Genomic DNA, 19,725 nt, shown 5'->3' with positions numbered 1-19,725 from the left:
GGAGAATAACTGAATCCCTCAACGGAGAGGTGCGTCTATACGTGTAGATTTCCTCCCATCAAGGATATCTCTAAAATATCTGAACGGAACCCAATTAGTTATTCTATTATATATCTTATTCAATTATAAAAGGGCCACATATTCTAACATTCTCCCACTTGGCCCATTAATTGATAAGATATAAAAGAGATACAAAATCAAAACAAACAAAACAAAATTTGTTTAAAAATAATTTTACCTAATTGGATTCCAAGAAATTTTGAAAAGCATTTTATACATGGCCATGTTTTAAAAATAAGCCAATAAGTCCAATAAACACAATAATACTATATTAAGTCCAACTATCAATGCGAGTCATAGCGGTTGTATTTCATCAATGTAATACTCCCTTCTATATACCACAACATTGTTAGTCTTTCCTAACATAGTCCATAATGACCCCTGTAATTTATCTTGTCAAGACAATCCTGTTATTACATTCAACCATAATATACATAAACATAAATGTAAACAGGATAGCAGAAACAGATAACTTTAATTAAGTAAAATATCAATAATAGCATCCACATAAACATGCATCACCATATCCTTTATGACTTGCTCACAAGCCCCATTCTAAGAACATGTTCTTGAATATTTTGCACTGTAAGGCTTTTGTCAGTGGATTAGCAATCATCAAAGTGGTGCTCAAGTTCTTAATTGGCACTTGTTGTTTCTGGACTCTTTCTCTAACCACCAAGTACTTTATCTCAATGTGCTTGGAACCACTAAAGTACTTGCCATTCTTAGAGAAGAAAACGGTTGCGGTATTATCACAAAATATCTTCAGCAGCTTGGCAATTGAGTCGACCACACCAAGTCCTGAGATAAAATTTCGTAGCCATAAAGCTTGATTTGTGGCCTCAAAGCATGTCACAAATTCAGCTTCCAATGTTGATGATGCAATAAGTGATTGCTTTGCACTTTTCCAAGAAATTGCCCCACCAGCTAACATAAATACAAATCCTGAAGTGGACTTCCTACTGTCGAGGCAATTTGCAAAATCAGCATCTGAATATCCAGTTACTTCAAGCTGATTAGATCTCCTGTATGTGAGCATATAATCTTTTATCCCTTGTAGATATCTCATTACTTTCTTTGCAGCTTTCCAATGTTCCATTCCAGGGTTGCTTTGATATCTTCCCAGCATTGCAACTACAAAACTGATATTTGGTCTTGTACAAGTTTGAGCATATAATAGACTTCCAACTGCGCATCCATAAGTAATATTCTTCATTTGATTTTTTCCTAAGTCATTTCTTGGGCACTGGTTTTGACTGAATTTTTCACCTTTAGTAATAGGTACATCATTGGTTGAGCAAAGCTGCATATTAAATCTCTCCAAGATACGATCAATATATCCTTTCTGAGACAATCCTAATAATCCTTAAGATCTATCTCTGAATATCTCAATGCCAATAACATAGGATGCCTCATTCATATTAAAGTTCTTGTTGAGAAATATCTTAGTTTCGTGCAATAAACCAAGATCACTACTAGCAAGTAAAATATCATCCATATATAAGACCAATATAATAAACTTGCTCCCACTTACCTTCAGGTATATACACTGATCAACAGTGTTTTCCTTAAATCCGAAGGAAGTAATGGTATTATGAAACTTTATATACCATTGTCTGGAAGCTTGTTTAAGGCCATAAATGGATTTCTTAAGTTTACAAGCCCAACTTTCTTTTCCCTTTTCTATGAATCCTTCAGGTTGTTCCATATAGATTTCCTCATCCAGATCCCTATTTAGAAATGCCGTTTTCACATCCATCTGATGCAACTCAAGATCATAATGAGCTACTAATGCCATAACGATTCTCAATGAGTCCTTTTTTTTAGAAACAGGAGAAAAAGTCTCATTATAGTCGATGCCTTCCTTCTGAGAAAAACCTTTGGCCACAAGTCTGGCTTTATATCGTTCGATATTGCCCGTTGAGTCACGTTTTGTCTTAAAGACCCATTTACAACCGACTCTTTTACAATCGTTACTTTCTATGGCTTGTGAAAACGATAAGGGATCTCTTTTTATTCCTATATCATAATATGATTCTTGTAGATATATAACATAATCATCAGAAATGACATGTTTCCTTTTCCTTTGAGATCTTCTCAAATCTGCCAATTGTGATTGTTCTACAAGATCATCAACGACGACATCAATATCATGTGAGAGTTCTTCGATGTTATTTTGTTGTTCACCCTCATCAATACTCTCATTGATTTGAGGAACAACAATCTCTCGAACAGGAGATGATATGGGAGAATTAACCTAAATCTCCTTAATATCAAAATTAATCCTTCGAGATTTTTCACTCCCACTGATTTCGCCATTTTCTAGGAATTTTGCATTACCAGATTCTACTATTCTCATACTATGATTAGGACAATAAAATCTATATCCCTTGGATTTTTATGGATAACCAATAAAATATCCTGAAATAGTTCTTGGATCCAATTTCTTTTCATGTGGATTGAATACTCTTATCTCTGTAGGACACCCCCATATATGTAGATGTCTCAGACTAGGCTTCCTACCAGTCCATAACTCAAATGGAGTCGTTGAAACTGACTTACTAGGAACCCTATTCAAGATGTACATAGCTGTCCTAAGAGCTTCACCCCACATCGACTCAGGTACAGATGAGTAACTCATCATACTCTTAACCATATCAATCAGAGTACGATTTCGCCTTTTAGCAACACCATTCTACTGTGGCAAACCTGGTAATGCATATTGAGCACAAATACCCTGTTGTTCTAAGAATCTAGCAAAAGGACCAATATTCTGACCAGATCCATCATATCTGCCATAAAATTCATCACCTCTGTCAGATCTGACAATTTTAACTTTTCTATCTAATTGTCTCTCAACCTCATTTATGTATACTTCAAGAGTATCAACGGCTTGAGACTTTTCATGTATTAGATAAACTTTGCCATATCTGGACAGATCATCTATAAATGTGATGAAATATTTTTCTCCACTAAAACAAGGAATATGGAGTGGTCCGCAGATATCAGTATGAATAATCTCAAGGAGTTCTTTACTTCTTGTGGTATTTTTCTTTATTTGTTTAGTTTGCTTTCCCTTAATGCAATCTATACAAATATCAAAATCAGTTAAGTCTAAATGTTCCAAAATATTATCCTTCACTAATCTTTCAATTCTTTCCTTGGAGATATGCCCCAATCGTCTATGCCACAATATAGAAGATGTTTCATTATTGAAACTACGTTTCAATCCAACATTTGATTGCAGGGTCATTAATGTCTTTGTAAACTCAAGATCCAAATTAATTCTGTACAAACCATCACAAAGAATTCCAGAACCACCTTTTATTGAATCGTAAAATATGCTGAGTTTGCCACTACCAAAAGAAATACAATATCCTAACTCATCAATTCTAGAAAGAGAAATCAAATTTCTAGAAATTGTAGGGACATAACATGTGTCAACAAGATCCATCAAGTGACCCGTCTCTAAGCGTAGACGATAAGTTCTCATTGATATCACTTTCGCTTTAAGACGATTTCCCATAATGATGAATCTTTCATGTTCTTTTGGTTTCCGAATTGAAAGAAATCCCTGCATGTTATTTGTAACATGAGTTGAAGCACCGGAATCAATCCACCAAGTGTTAGAAGGAACTTCTGTAATGTTTGATTCGAAACATACAAAGGTCGAGTTAATACCTTTCTTTTCGAACCAAGTCTTGCGTTTAATGCAATTCTTCTTCCAATGTCCTTTCTTGCCACAAAAGAAGCAATTTACAGTAAAGGCTTTCTTTTCATTAGTTTGTTTAATATTTCCAGACTTAGCAAATCTCTTTGATGGATGATGCTTCAACTTTCTTTTCTTATTACCACCTCTTTAAGTAGTCGTCATGATATTATATGAATTTTCCTGCCTTAATCTCAATTCTTCCTGAACACACATGCTAGTCAACTCATTCAAGTCCCACTTATCTTTATTTGTATTGTAGTGAATCTTGAATGTGCCAAACTGAGAAGGAAGAGAATTGAGAATAAATTGCACAAGGAAAGATTCATCAACATTCATGCCTAATGTTTTAAGTTTTACAACTTTGTTAGCCATATTGAGGATGTAATCCTGAATTCCTCGAGTACCATCATACTGGGTCGTAGTCAGTTCTTTCATCAATGTGTCAGCCAATGACTTATCAGCATATTTAAATCTATCTTCAATAACCTTTAAATATTTCTTTGCGCTAGTTGCAATCGGTAATGAAGTCTTTATGTTATTTGCAATTGTCATTCTTATGAACATTAAACTAAGTCTATCAGATCTTTCCCAAGCCTTCATTTCATTAACTTGTTCTGTAGTACTTTCATCAGTCAAGTCTATAGGCTTTTCAACAAGTAATGCTAGATCAAGATCTAATACACCCAGTGTGAATTGCATATGCTCTAACCATTCTGAATAATTTGATCCAGAAGTACAGGAACACTAGAAGCATATGAATGTATATGCGGAAGTACCACTGTAAAAAAAATATATATAACAACATTAATGCTTTGAGTTTGTCAAAAAATTGATGAACTATTGATATCATCTATATTACACCTTTGGGTGAAATATTGACATATCTAGTGTTCACTCAAGAATATTTATGGAGGACTGATACCATCCTTGAGGAATATGTATTGTTACCTTTGGGTATACAACCCTAAACTACAAGGATATCTAAAATAGTTTCATCCTACCCATCACATAATTATTTGAATTAGATTCTCCTTTGGGATTATCTAAATCTCCTAATTATATGTGTCATTATGAATATTATTTCCTTAATGTCATTTAGGACTAATTCCTTAATATTATTTTATAAGTCATTAGTCTAGATCACTTTGGTGGCTACAAAACTAATGCAATAATATAAAATAAAAATATCCTATAAAATGATAAAACTTTTATTGTAATTCATATCACAAAAGTTTATCATCACAGGCTACTTTGGCAGCTACTAGTCAGATAAAACTTAGGGAAATAAATTACAAATAATATTCATCAATATTTCTTTAATTTTGCTAAGCAGTTCAATAATAAAATAATAATAATAATTATTGAACATTTATATAAAGCAGTTCAATAATAAATAATCATAACAATTATTAAACATTAACGCAAAGCAATTCAATAATAAATAACAATAATAATTATTAAATATTAATGCTAAGCAGTTCAATAATAAATAACCATAATAATTATTGAACATTTATGTAAACAGTTCAATAATAAATAACCATAACAATTATTGAACATTAATGCAAAGTAATTCAATAATAAATAACAATAATAATTATTGAATATTAATGCTAAGTAGTTCAATAATAAATAACCATAATAATTATTGAACTTTAATAAAACTCATATGATAATTTCAAGCATATACATGTGAATAAATAAATGAAAATTCCAAAAACAATAATTGGATTTTAATTTTATTTACCACATATATAATGAATAATTCATATGAGAAAACCATAAAATAAACCATAATTTATAGTTTTTTTAATCAAAATTAAATCCAATCAAATAATCAAAAATATAATCATGATTAAAATTAATCATAATTATAATAAATGATATTTATCAATTTTATAATTGAGAATATAACCTAAATTTCTCAATTTCATGATGATAAAAACCGAAAATATTTGATAGGATATAAATCAAAAATATGCGAATGGCAGAACTGTACTTTGGCAGAAATTAGACCCGAGGGCAAAACCGTAAATATGTTGACAGAACATAAACTATAATTATGATATTTGAAAAGGGTAAAACTGTAATTTTTCAAAACCCTAGCCTCGAGGGCAAAAACATAAATATGCCAAAACCCTAATATGCCATCGCCGTCGCCGCCTGCACGAGCGGCGCTGCCACTGCTGCCTGCGGCCCGGCCGCCTGTGCGCGGTTGCCAACGGCAGTTCTAGCCTGTGCGTGGCCACTCACGCATGGCCGCCACTTGGGCTGTCTACCTGCGTGCAGCCGACCGTCGCATGGACGGGTTCTAGCCGTGTGCGACCGGGTTCTATGATGTCATCGTGTGGACGGGTTCTGTAATGCCGTCACGTGGACGGGTTCTGTAATGCCCGCGTATGGGACGGATTCTGTAATGCCCGCATATGGGATAGGTTCTGTGATGTCGGTATATGGGACGGGTTCTGTGATGCGCATGCTACTCGGCGTAACCGTAGATTTGCAGCGAGGTCGACGGTGACCATTACTGCTTAGCAGTTCTTGGAAGATAAAGGTAATTATGCATCGTAAATTAATTTACAGATCTAATGCATGATTTCAAAAACCGGGCTCTGATACCAATTGTAAGCATAAAGATCTGTAATTATGCTATGTCAATAATGCGGAAATAACCTATATGCCAGGATTGAAATCAATGCATAAATCTAATTATACGATGCGTACCTTTTGATGTCATATGTTCAGAGATCCCATTGATCTGCTAAGCACCGTCTTTAATCCAAAATAGCTGCAAGCACCGTCTTTAATCCAATCGCACGCAATCTGAAGGAGTGTAGACCCTTTCTCCTCTCTTCCTATCCTTTCACACTCTCTTCCTATCCTTTCACAGGACCCACACAGATTGATGGATTTGGGGATAGGGTTTTGAGAGAGAGTCGAGGAGAATAACTGAATCCCTCAACGGAGAGGTGCGTCTATACATGTCAACGTTATGACGCTCTAACACACCATCAACATCTAAAATATCTGAACGGAACCCAATTAATTATTCTATTATATATCTTATTTAATTATAAAAGGACCACATATTCTAATATATAAGTCAAAAACAAAAAATCCGACGATCCTTTTTCCCCTCCGGCAAGTAATGTCCTAAGTATGTAACGTCAGTATAATGGTCAAAAAAAAAAAAATCTGACCAATTTGAAGGGCTTAAATAGGATCAAAGAATGATAATTGTGCCTACAATTTTCGGATTACTGTCCTGCCACTGGATCTTATCTTATTCATTGATTAAAAAAAAAGACACAATATATAAAATCTTTCACAATTTATGGGACAACAATACATTTATTTTTTTATATTGCATCATTAATTGGTGGATACACCTATTTATAGATCAAATCATTTTTGAAGAAACTTATTCATATGTTTGATTACATTTTTGAAGAAATTAGTGAGACTCGAGCATTCTATCAACTCGATGACTATAAAAGCTGACCTGGAATATCAAGATTGATAATGGAATGTGATGTTGAGATTCTAACCAAAATAAAAGCTTTTGAATTAAATTAGGAATACTCTAAGTTTACTTGATGGATTTTTTTTTTCTTTTAAAGTTGATAGATTTATTGAGTTGATAATGGAATGTGATGGATTTTTTAAGTTGATAGATATATTTTATTATTTCTAATATTTATTTAAAATATATTATGTTATCAATTGATCAACTAATTAGACTCATACCTACTGACTCCCATCATAATCATGACCAATTAATTATGCATTGTAGGGTTGACTTTTTCTCGTTGGAAGAAAATTTAGGACAATGCTCAATCAATTATTTTACCTACTCCCTCCATCGTCTTAAAATCTTGTGAAAAAAAAAGAAAAGAAAACGAGACCATGCAATCTCCCTCATTTAGGACGGCTTCTCGTTCTTGAGCGTGACATGCAGCTATAAAGAACTAGGAACCTCTACCGTTCCAGTATCATACACGAGCAACCATCGCAAAGCACACTTCCTCACATTATTGGAGAACGATTGCTTGAAAACGACTAACGTAGTTCAACAACTCTCACCCACATCCGTAGTGAAAAATTAAATTTTTTAATATATCAAATTAATTACAAGATCATTAAATTATCCCACTCACGTACACTCAAGCAAGAATTAAATTTCTCAATATACGAGATCAATTATAAGGTTCCTGTTATTGAAGTACTCAAGACACACATTCTGAGTACTATAATCAACTATTTCTCATCTTCTCTGTTAAGCTTATGTATAGTCGTTCCGACATAGGTTTCATGTCGTATCAATAAAGATCGATGAAGGATTGATATATATGATCGACTCTTACTTTGACTTTTGTTAAAATAATTAAATTTAATTAAAATAGAACAAATAAGTCAAAAAGAATATATATTCTTATAAAAATTAAAATAATTTGAGTTTAAGCTATCACTCGATCTTATCAACTATTTGGATGATTTCTATGAGAAAATGGGTTCCTCCATACAAGCTTTTTGTGAAGGTTTTATTGTATTGTATGCTAATGTACAATTAATTGTACGTTGATAAAGACTTTCTCCGGAGGTCAAGAATTCTCAATCAACCTTTATTAGTGGTTGCTGGAATTATGATTATCAAGATTCTATACCTATACTCGAGTGGGGACCTACAACTAAAACTATGATCATAAAAGCCTTGGCCAACACCTTAAATCTTTTGTCCATCTACAAAAGAAATCTATAGTTCCAATTGGATTTTATCCTTTGGTGTGTGAAACATCATCTATTAAGGCATCTCATAGTTATCAGACCACATATGTCGTTAGAGGAAGTAATAATACTTCATCAAGGATTAGATATTTTGTGCAAACATCTAAAAGAAATCTCCAGAAGATACTCAACCTGTGTCGTCAAAAGTAGAGGCCTCTTTTTTCTTTGCCCAAGTCATGATTTGATGGTAGAAAGAAAGATATATATATATATATATATATATATATATATATATATATATATATATATATATATATATATATATATATATATATATAGAGGATATGTTTTCTTGTCCTTAATCAAATAGATTAAAAATTAAAAAGAAAGAAGGACAAGCAAGTTTATATGTCCTTGTCTAATGATTTCCTAAGAGAAATTATATATAGGACAAAGAAAAGGTCTAAACAAAGAAAATAATTGAAAGAGTGGAAGACACAAAGAACACTTACTGATTATAATACTACCATTGATTTCTAGGAACAACTAATAATAAAAAAAAATTATATTATAAATAGCTTACTCAGATAATGTGCTAGAGTTTTAATATAACTATATAAATATAATATGATAAGATAAAATAACTTTATCTTTGTATAGAGTATTTATAGTTGTGATATCTAATTACAGATCACATAGTTCTACAGGACCCAAGTCTATAGTAATCAAGTCTAAAATTATAGCTTAAGATATTTAAAAAAATTAATAAATTTTTTTATACGTTTATCTCGATTTATTCTTATCGTCTTAGATTAGATTACTATTCGAGGAAGTGTCACACTTATATATGATCCTCCCTTTATTGTAATAATTGTATGTGATTACATCAACATTTTGATTAAAACATTTAAAGATTTATTTTAATGTAAGGTAAAACTTTTTTTTTTTAAGGTTATGATATAGTTTAGAAGGGCTTTGTTCGAATATATCATAATGTTAAAGGGACGAGTTATAGATATAATGTTATAGACTCTAATACTATTTATAAGAAGAAGATTCTTTGATACTAATAGATAACTGATAAGAAAGGAATAGCTGATTGTGAGGTGGTAGGAATATAGTGGAGAAAAGCCCTCACAGTCACTTACATTTTCACTTGATAGTCACTCACATTTTTCATTTGATACAATTTCTCCACGCACTTATACAACATGGACCCCTTATCTATATATAGGGGATAGATGGTAATTTCAAATCACATATATCGAGTATTCTCATAATTATCTAGAGATATTTCTCTTCTCAAAGTATCCTCAGTCATTCTATGTTTAATCAGGTCATAATTATTTAAATGATCTTTTAGTTATCTAAATAACTTCAAATATTCTAATATATTGGATTAGAAATTTAAAAATATATTTAATTGAATCCAATCTATTAGTTTCAAGAAAATCGGAATAACAAATTGGTTGAACCAAATTGAGATAATTTTGAAATGCTAAAAAAATAATCAACAAAATATTTGTTTTTGAGTTTTCACCACTAATATGTGGAAAATATACTTAATTGAATCTAAAATTTCTGGAAAATCAGAATGACAAATTGGTTGAACCAAATTAGGATAATTTTAAAATACACCCAAAATGATAAACAAAATATAAACCCCAACACCTTTCTTCATCTTATTAGTCTAGCCAAGCATAGAAATATGAGAGTTCCAACTGGCTTTTATCCATTAACTTGTAAAACATTGGACATGTACATTGCAACTCACATCCATCATATGACATTTATTCTTCATCCATCAGATGATGGATGTTTTGTGCAAATATCCAAAAGAAATGATTTACTATAGAGGCTCGATCAAATGACATTTGTCTGTGCATGTCTTTAGACGAAAGTAGAAGCTTCTTTTGTCCTTGCCCAAGCAATGCATATAAAGAAAGGATTTACATGTTTCCTAGTCCGCAACGCATGTGAATCAAAACTTATCACCCAATAATGCTTTCTTATGTAATAGGACAAAAAAAAGGTTGGGGGGGGGGGATGGAACGAGCATTTCGATTAGAAGAAGATCAAAGCTTTACTTTATTAGAATTATAATTTACAAATAAAAATTATTCTAAAAAAATCCTATTTGATATAATCCTGATAATTTATAATTAATTTAAGTTCTTTACATATTTTTGGATATTTTTTATTAATGATATTTCATTAAATATATAGTTCAATTAATTGATCAGTCAATTATAAGAAGATCCTAATGACAAGAGCTTACTATGGGACCTAATCCTCGTAATTATGAAATCATAGGCCAATAGTGATGCCTGGGGGATTTCTCTGAGAAAGCTTCCAAGTTTTTATTTTTTCCAAAGGCGTCCCCTATTTTAATTTTTTTCAAAATGATACTCCTAATTCGAATATTATTGAAGGCAAAAAACCATTTAAAGAAATATTATTGAAAACAAAAAACTATTTAAAGAAACATCTTTTGAAAAAAAAACAAAAAAATAACACATGATTCTTTGGTGACAAATTGGTGTTTGCTTGGGAGGTTGGTTTTCCCATTGGAAGATAATTTTGATCTAATTTTTCTTGCTAGTTGGATATATAATTAATTATCTTATCTATTATTTTTATTAATCTTAAAAGAATAAAATACTTGTTGTGGAGCAATTCATATGAAAACAGATCAACTCAGTAGTGTCACAACTATAAATCAGCAGGCGCTCCTACCATTCCCTTGTCAACATAAGTGAGCTACCATCACAAAACGCAACCATGGCAGTTCCTCCCTTCCTGCTCTCTTCTCTCCCTTCTCTTCTCGTTGTTCTCGCACTGCTGTCTTCACTTCTACTCGCAGGTCGGAAGGCGAGAGGTGGCTCGGCGACCTGGAAACTCCCTCCAAGCCCACCCAAGCTCCCCGTCATCGGCCACCTCCACCTCTTGGGGAGCAGCTTGCTGCATCGCTCCCTTTGGGAACTCTCCAAGAAACATGGACCTCTCATGCACTTGAAACTTGGTCGAGTCCCCGTTGTCGTCGTGTCCTCGCCGGAGATGGCTAAGGAAGTGCTCAAGACACACGATCTTGAGTGCTGCAGTCGGCCTTCGCTCCTCTCCTTTTCCAAGTTTTCATACGGTTTCTCCGACGTCGCCTTAACCCCATACGGAGAACAATGGAGGCAGCTTCGGAAGTTCTGCACCGTCGAACTCTTCAGCGCCAGGAAGATCAACTCTTTTAGGGACATAAGAAAAGAAGAGATGGAGCGAGTGACGAAACTGATATGTTCTCACGCTCGCGCTTCGACCATGGTCAACCTGAGCGAGTTGCTGCTCTCGCTTACCTGCAATATAACATGCAGAACTGCCTTTGGCTCCGGCTTCGACGATGGAGGCGACATCCAACTCCACGACATGCTCAGAGAAGCCCAAGCGTTGGTAGCTGGCTTGTTTTTATCTGATTACTTACCATTGTTGGGGTGGGTTGATAGGCTAAGTGGGATGAGATCCAGACTTGAAAGGACCTACGTTAAGCTCGATAGCATCTACCAACGCCTTATAGATTACCACCGAGATCGATTCAGGCAACAAGGTAAAGAAGATGAAGACGTCTTAGATGCTTTGCTCCGCATGCAAAAGGATGAGGAGGGTCTAACAGAAGACCACATCAAAGGAGTGCTCGTGGTAGTTGATGCCACCCTTTTCACACCATCCAGTTCTTGTTAACGCCTTTTCTCTTTCATAATAACCAAGCTCAAGTGCAGGATATTTTCGTTGCTGGGACGGACACATCCTCGGCAACCGTGGAGTGGGCGATGGCGGAGCTCATCAGACAACCTGAGCTGATGAAGAGAGCACAAGACGAGGTAAGAGGATGTGTCGGAAGCAAAGGGGAGGTGGAGGAGAGTGACCTTCACCAACTTGATTTCTTCAAGTGTGTCATCAAGGAGACGATGAGGCTGCACCCTCCCGCTCCGCTGCTACTTCCTAGGGAAACCATGCAGCACTTTAAGCTAAATGGCTATGATATTCTACCCAAAACATGGATGTATGTGAATGCTTGGGCGATAGGAAGAGATCCCAATTCGTGGGGGAGGCCTCATGTCTTTGATCCAGAGAGGTTCATGCATGACTCCATGGAGGCAAATGGGCAGGCTTTCAAGCTCATACCATTTGGCGAAGGTCGAAGGATCTGCCCCGGTAAGAATCTTGGAATGTTAATGGTGGAACTTGTGCTTGCCAACCTCCTCTACTCCTTTGATTGGCATTTACCACCTGGAATGGTGAAGGAGGACATCAGTATGGAGGAAGCCCCTGGTGTTACTGTACATAGAGAGTATGCTCTTTGTCTCATGGCCACCAAATATGATGCAACAACAGCCTGAATTGCTCGTGCATGTTAAAGTACTAATATGTCTAAGTACTTTAAATGATACTTTTGTTTACTGTACAAGTGATTTAAATGATTAGTGCTAATATGTTCCTGTTAAAGTATCAGATTGAATAAAGGCAGTCATATGTGTCGATTTGTGCAATTAAAACATCTGGCGATATCTTCTGTTTGTGATTTATTGTTTCATGAAAAGAAGTGCGTGACTATATTTCATAACTTTGTGGTTGGATTGTTCACTTTAAGAGAAGAGTATATACTCTTCTATCAACTAACCTAACAGCACCTTCTGTCATTGTAAGGTTAAGTGATCAGAATTGAGACTTTTCTTAGTGGGATTATGGCATGGCATTGACTAACTATGGCTGTTTTATTCCTTAGGGGTTTTTGCGTTGAAAGTAAATGTGAAGAAGACAAAAGATTGGTTTTGAAGATTCATAATGCTTGGGGCTTTCAACTTGACGTCTGTGTTACAGATCTCTTAAGGAGATCGAATCGAAGTCAAGTTGTGGCCCAGTTAAAATATTATTCAAACTTAAATAATTAAAAATCTCAATATAGTAGTAAAGTCGGATGATGCACGAAAATAAGTTGGATTAATGGATTTGATTGGACATGGCGTGGATAATGATCAAAATTGAAGTAAAGGTTGTTTGAAGTTGAAGAATTGTAACATAATGATTAGTCATATTTACGTCATAAAGAAAAATATTTTATTATGTCAGACTGAAGCTAAGGATACGTTTTACTGATAAGTTAAGCCTAAAAAGTAGCGAGAAGATATTAAATTCAATTAAACCACATATGAAAAGAGGAAATATTAGAAAAAAATTTTCATATGTTAGTCTCAAATTTCTAAAAGAGATATTATCGAGCTATAAATAGGAGTTATCCAAAATCTTTATAACAAAATTTTTTTAGGTTAAATAGGTCTAAGAAAATGATTAAAAAACTAAAGATATTATGTCATCTAAGGTTTTATTTATATTTTTCTAGTGCTAGTTCACTCGTTCACATCTACTAATATTTTAGTCCAATCATATCAACTTTTTTATTTCAAGACTCTAATAATTAAAATGGTTGAAACTAATGTAAATGAAAATGGACACCAAATACGTTTTAAAAATTTAAACATTAAACTATGAATCATACTTATTATTATATATCATTTAACTCTTTCGATCTTTATTAATCTCTGAATGACTATCATATACTAATGTCTTGTGTTACTTAAGAGGTTATCCATGTATATAGGTGAAGAAAACAGAAGATCTAGGATGAATAATTAGGAGAGTTTCTCCCATCAAAATCATCTCCTAACAAATTCTATCATAACTTATTTTTTTATTAATTAATAATTTTTATCAAAAATTAATCGGATCTATAATATATTTTAATAATTAATTCCAATGAACTTTCGGTGGAACTATGTTTCCATTAATCATTTAAGATTCTACGTATGTCGATACCTTCACATCAGAGTGGGGCTTACGTCAAACAGTTGTAATCATAAATAAGCCGGCCTTCTCATTGGTCAATCAATGATTCAAGATAAACATGAGATAGAATTGCATGCGTTGTGAAACATGAAAATTGTATCGAGGCAACTCACAAGCAGCATATGCATTTGAACTATGAATATAGTCCTTTAGGACAAAAAGATGGTCGTCGAGATTTTTTTTCCCTCCCGCTAGTAATGTCCTAAGTATGTCACGTTAGTATAAAGCTCAAAAAAAAAAAGCTGACCAACTTGAAGGGGTTAAATAGGATCAAAGAATGATACTTGCACCTACAATTTTGAGAGAGAAAACCTTTGTCAGATTTCTGTCCTGGCACTTGATCTTATTCATTGATTAAAAAATATATAATATATAAAATCTTTGACAATTTATGAGAGTGCAATATATTGATTTTTTATGTTGCCATGATTGATTGCTGGGGACACCTATTTATATGTTAAAACATTTTTGAAGAAACTTATTTATTTGTTTGATTTTTTTTTTTTTTTGAAGAAACTAGTGAGACTAGAGCACTCTATCGACTTGATACTCCTGGAATACCAAGCTTGATAATGGAATGTGATGTTGAGATTCCAACCAACATCACATTATCTTGTAAAACCAATTAATTATGCCTTAAAGAGTTGGGTTTAAGTATTTTAGGTCGATTTGTCAAATCAATATATCAATTATCTTGTTAGGTCATATCAAGATTATCTTTTTTTTTTTATCCCCTTCCTCGTGTAGCGTGCTGTCAAACTGATGGCGACAAAAAATTATGTTAATATATGATATGAACTTGGAATATCAAGATGGCAGTGAAATGTGACGCAGAGATCAAACCGATGGCGACAAAAAATTATATTTAGATTGGTAGTGGAATGTGATGCAGAGATCATAATTAAAATTTTGAACGAGGAGAATCCCCTTGTTTTCTTTGAAACTATATAAGGAATATTGAGTGTAAATGGTTTGATGTATTCCATAAGGTTAATAGCAGTAATCATTGGCTACCTAGGTTTTTTTTTATTTTTTCAAAGGATAAGGATAGATTGTTAAAGTTTTTTATCAACTATATTAGCTATCTAGTTAAACCCTTGGGTTTTTATTTTAGAAGAAGGGGAACAAAGGATAAGATCATTTCGAGGGGATCGATCTCCTAGAGTTTGTCAAATGCTGAAAAGTATTTTCTTCGTAGCAAAAAGAAACAAATGCATCCCAATTTAGATAATTTCACCCCTTAGTCCACTAGGACTTGGGCTCCTAATCAAAATAACAAATCTCAGCTAAACCCTTAGCCAACTCCTATTGAAATTATAAAACTCAAAAGAATATATTCTTTATATTAGTTTAGGACTCCCAAGTGTAATCTTCCTTTCAGTACTTTGTAGGACTCCCAAATGTCATCTTCTTTTGGTAAGTTGGTTGATTGCATTAGCACTTCTATCATAAAATGTCTGCGACGCATGATAACTCGTCGATCTAGAATAACTTGCGATTGAACTTGAACTTCACTAGTGGTAGAGATGTTAAGCAAACGGTGTTGTACTATCTTATCTTCACCTAACTTCTTTTTAAGATAGAAAACATAAAAAACTAAGTGTATCTAGGAGCTAACCAGTAAATCCAAACGATAGGCAATTGGTCCAATGCGTTCTAATACTATATAAGGCCCAAAAAATCAAGGAGACAGCTTCATAGAAGATCGGACATTTATCAAAGTTTGCTTGTATGGCTGAAGACAAAGGAAAATCTAATCACCCATGATAAATTCTCATTTACTTCGGTGTTTATCAGCTTGCTGTTTCATTCTTGCTTGTGCGCCTGTGAGGCTATTCTTTAAAAGCTAAATAATCTTGTCTCTGTTAAGTAATTCATTATCCACTTAATCAACTTTAGAGGAGCTATGTACATATTTTATAATTGCAAGTGGGGTTCAACCATGAACTAATTCAAAGGGAGTCATTTTAATAGAAGAATACTATGAAGTGTTATACCACCACTTTGCTAAGGGAAGCTATTTAGTTCGTTCCTTCGACTTGTCACTAGTAAAGCATATGAGATAATTTTCTAGGCACCTATTTACTATTTTAGTTTTCTCATCTGTTTGTGAATGATAAGTAGTACTCATATTCAACTGGGTACCCTATAAACAAAAAAGCTTTGTCCAAAAGGTGCTAGTAAAAACCATATCTCTATCAATAACAATGGAATGAGAATCCTACATAATTTAGCTATGTTATCAACAAAAATACAAACAACGCTTAAGAAGAATGTCATAAAGCATAAAAATGAACATAATTCATAAGCTAATCTAGTTCTGTGGAGTCTATCCGATATGTCAGTCCAAGCAATATTAAGAAAGTTGGGAGGGGCTGAAGCAAACTTACGGCAGCAATATTAAGAAAGATGGCTAAGTGCTCAAGACACACGACCTGAGTGCTGCAGTCGGCCTTCGCTCCTCTCGTATTCCAAAATTTCATACGGTCTCTCCGACGTCGCCTTTATCCCATACGGAGAACGATGGAGGCAGCTTCGGAAATTCTGAACCGTCGAACCCTTCGGCACCGGGAAGATCAACTCTTTTAGGGACATAAGAATAGAAGAGATGGAGCGAGTGACGAAACTGATATGTTCTCACGCTCGCGCTTCGACCATGGTCAACCTGAGCGAGTTGCTGCTCTCGCTTACCTGCAATATAACATGCAGAACTGCCTTTGGCTCCGGCTTCGACGATGGAGGCGACATCCAACTCCACGACATGCTCAGAGAAGCCCAAGAAGAGTTAAGTGGCTTGTTTTTATCTGATTACTTACCATTGTTGGGGTGGGTTGATAGGCTACGTGGGATGAGATCCAGACTTGAAAGGACCTACGTTAAGCTCGATAGCATCTACCAACGCCTTATAGATTACCACCGAGATCGATTCAGGCAACAAGGTAAAGAAGATGAAGACGTCTTAGATGCTTTGCTCCGCATGCAAAAGGATGAGGAGGGTCTAACAGAAGACCACATCAAAGGAGTGCTCATGGTAGTTGATGCCACCCTTTTCACAGCTTCCAGTTCTTGTAAACGCCTTTTCTCTTTCATAATAACCAAGCTCAAGTGCAGAATATTTTCATTGCTGGGACGGACACATGCTCGGCAACCGTGGAGTGGGCGATGGCGGAGCTCATCAGACAACCTGAGCTGATGAAGAGAGCACAAGACGAGGTAAGAGGATGTGTCAGAAGCAAAGGGGAGGCGGAGGAGAGTGACCTTCACCAACTTCATTTCTTCAAGTGTGTCGTCAAGGAGACAATGAGGCTGCACCGTCCCGCTCCGCTGCTAATTCCTAGGGAAACCATGCAGCACTTTAAGTTTAATGGCTATGATATTCTACCCAAAACATGGATGTATGTGAATGCTTGGGCGATAGGAAGAGATCCCAATTCGTGGGGGAGGCCTCATGTCTTTGATCCACAGAGGTTCATGCATGACTCCATGGAGGCAAATGGGCAGGATTTCAAGCTCATACCATTTGGCGAAGGTCGAAGGATCTGCCCCGCTAAGAATCCTGGAATGTTAATGGTGGAACTTGTGCTTGCCAACCTCCTCTACTCCTTTGATTGGCATTTACCAACTGTAATGGTGAAGGAGGACATCAGCATGGAGGAAGCATCTGGTCTTACCGTCAATAGAGTATATGCTCTTTGTCTCATGGCCACCAAATATGATGCATCAACCGCCTGAATTAAAGTATATGATGGACGAGGAAGACTGGTAAAAAAAAGTATATGATGGATGGTTATATGCATTATAATTGGTATAATAATTATAATCCAGAAGATATGTTTTGATTCATGGTGAGGGATAATGACTGATTGGATATGCAAGCGCAAAGAAACATGCATACAGTTCAGTAGCCAGTGGAAAGCAGTGATGCGTCGCCCTCTAATTGTTTCATTTGCTTTGAGTAAATGTGTTGTAGAATGCTTTTAAGTGTCTGATAAATAATAAATAAAAATTATATTTTAAATATCAATTGACGTAAATATTATTTTCTAAAATGATTATTCAAAACTTCATTAAATATTTTAACTAAGACATTTTAGTTGATCATGAATTATTTTATATGAAAGATCTCAAGTATTTTCATATTTCTAGAGTTAATGTCTTTAGAGAAAAACCTGCTCGAGAAAAATCTTAGTAACATTCAGAGTGTTTTCTCACGTCCTCCCACGTCAAGATTGTCATCCGAATCTGTGCTCTTCAGATTCCTTTACTTTAGAGTTAAAGCATTGAGGAAAAGCGACAGAAACAAAGAGGAACTGACAAGAATATAAAACCTAGAAAGTTGGACAAATGGACACGTAAAAGAAGGCAGAAAAGGGGCTGATGAGCCTTAGAGGTTAAGAATAGTGTCATGCTGTATCATGTCTGTCATAGAACCAACCAACCCACAGATGATGAGACAATGAGACAATGCTCATCAGAGGAGGTTCAGAGAAGCAACCAAGATTCTCATTTTGGAGCCACAGCTGGAAAGAACCAGATTTTTTGTTTTGTATTGGTCCCAATAAAATTTGTATGATGTGGTCAAACAAGGTAGTAAGTACTCTTTGCACAAGCTGTGTACGTATGAAAGTAATGGTCAGGATGCATGTGTGAGATAATTGAGGAAAGAAAACTAAATAAAATCCCATCTTGGAGAAGATAAGCATGCTTAGAGAACAGAAGTGAGAAGTTTTTCCGGGCATTAAGTGCTATATATAGAATCAATCACCAAATTGTATCTGTTCTGAACCATGCATTTGATGGTTCAAAGTATAGATATTCTTGTTGCATTTATATGGTATTACCAGTTGATGCAAGACGATGGAATCACAAGGTTGCCTGCAATACATTTCTCTGAAACAAGGTTTCTGTGGCACCCCTGTGAAGCCAAAGTGAGGCAACTCAAAAAAATGAATCAATGGAGTGGATTCATGAAGAGTTCACCGAGTTTTTTTCCAAGTAGAAGATGGGATCCGATTCTGATCATTTAAACGGATGTTATACAAGATCAAAGAGGATTATTTCTCATCAAGTTCACCAATTCCAAAAGAATCATTGTACTATGCGAAGTGTCATTATCTCAGAAACCAGGTGGATTAGCTGCTTGAAGAAAGGAAACCGAGATTTTAGTTTGTTCTAAAGATTACTACATTATCTTGCATGGTGCTAAAAAGCTAATATATCAATCTAAGTTCTTGTAAGATGTCTCAACAAATTCATCGGTTTACAGAATTGAACTTGGGATGGCGAGTTTTATTGTTCCAAGTGCAGCTATTCTGAACGTACTACAACAAACGCAAGAA

General features: G+C 34.7%; 2 protein-coding genes across 2 annotated transcripts; both read left to right on the top strand.

The window, feature by feature from the left end:
* Nucleotides 1–11,278: 11,278 nt before the first annotated feature.
* On the top strand, nucleotides 11,279–13,006 carry LOC135606449 (cytochrome P450 71B34-like). The gene is made up of 2 exons (XM_065097480.1): nucleotides 11,279–12,181; nucleotides 12,262–13,006. The coding sequence occupies exons 1-2, from the start codon at nucleotides 11,279–11,281 to the stop codon at nucleotides 12,880–12,882; spliced, it is 1,524 nt and encodes a 507-aa protein (XP_064953552.1). The 3' UTR covers nucleotides 12,883–13,006.
* A 4,012-nt stretch (nucleotides 13,007–17,018) lies between these two features.
* On the top strand, nucleotides 17,019–18,118 carry LOC135606448 (cytochrome P450 71A9-like). The gene is made up of 2 exons (XM_065097479.1): nucleotides 17,019–17,417; nucleotides 17,498–18,118. Exons 1-2 carry the CDS (start codon nucleotides 17,043–17,045, stop codon nucleotides 18,116–18,118), a joined length of 996 nt encoding a protein of 331 aa, XP_064953551.1. The 5' UTR covers nucleotides 17,019–17,042.
* The last annotated feature ends 1,607 nt before the right edge of the window (nucleotides 18,119–19,725 follow it).

The sequence above is a fragment of the Musa acuminata genome, chromosome BXJ2-3, assembly GCF_036884655.1.
Source record: "Musa acuminata AAA Group cultivar baxijiao chromosome BXJ2-3, Cavendish_Baxijiao_AAA, whole genome shotgun sequence".
NCBI classification, from domain to species: Eukaryota; Viridiplantae; Streptophyta; class Magnoliopsida; order Zingiberales; family Musaceae; genus Musa; species Musa acuminata.
The sequence above is the reverse complement of the archived record's forward strand: the minus strand, read 5'-3'. Positions and strand labels throughout refer to the sequence as shown.

What these genes read in the sequence shown, in the direction of transcription:
- LOC135606448 (XM_065097479.1), top strand. Translation starts at nt 17,043, where the DNA reads ATGGTCAACCTGAGCGAGTTGCTGCTCTCGCTTACCTGCAATATAACA. An exon ending in ACATCAAAGGAGTGCTCATG is followed by an intron (nt 17,418 to 17,497) that starts GTAGTTGATGCC and finishes GCTCAAGTGCAG; the next exon opens with AATATTTTCATTGCTGGGAC.
- LOC135606449 (XM_065097480.1), top strand. Translation starts at nt 11,279, where the DNA reads ATGGCAGTTCCTCCCTTCCTGCTCTCTTCTCTCCCTTCTCTTCTCGTT. An exon ending in ACATCAAAGGAGTGCTCGTG is followed by an intron (nt 12,182 to 12,261) that starts GTAGTTGATGCC and finishes GCTCAAGTGCAG; the next exon opens with GATATTTTCGTTGCTGGGAC.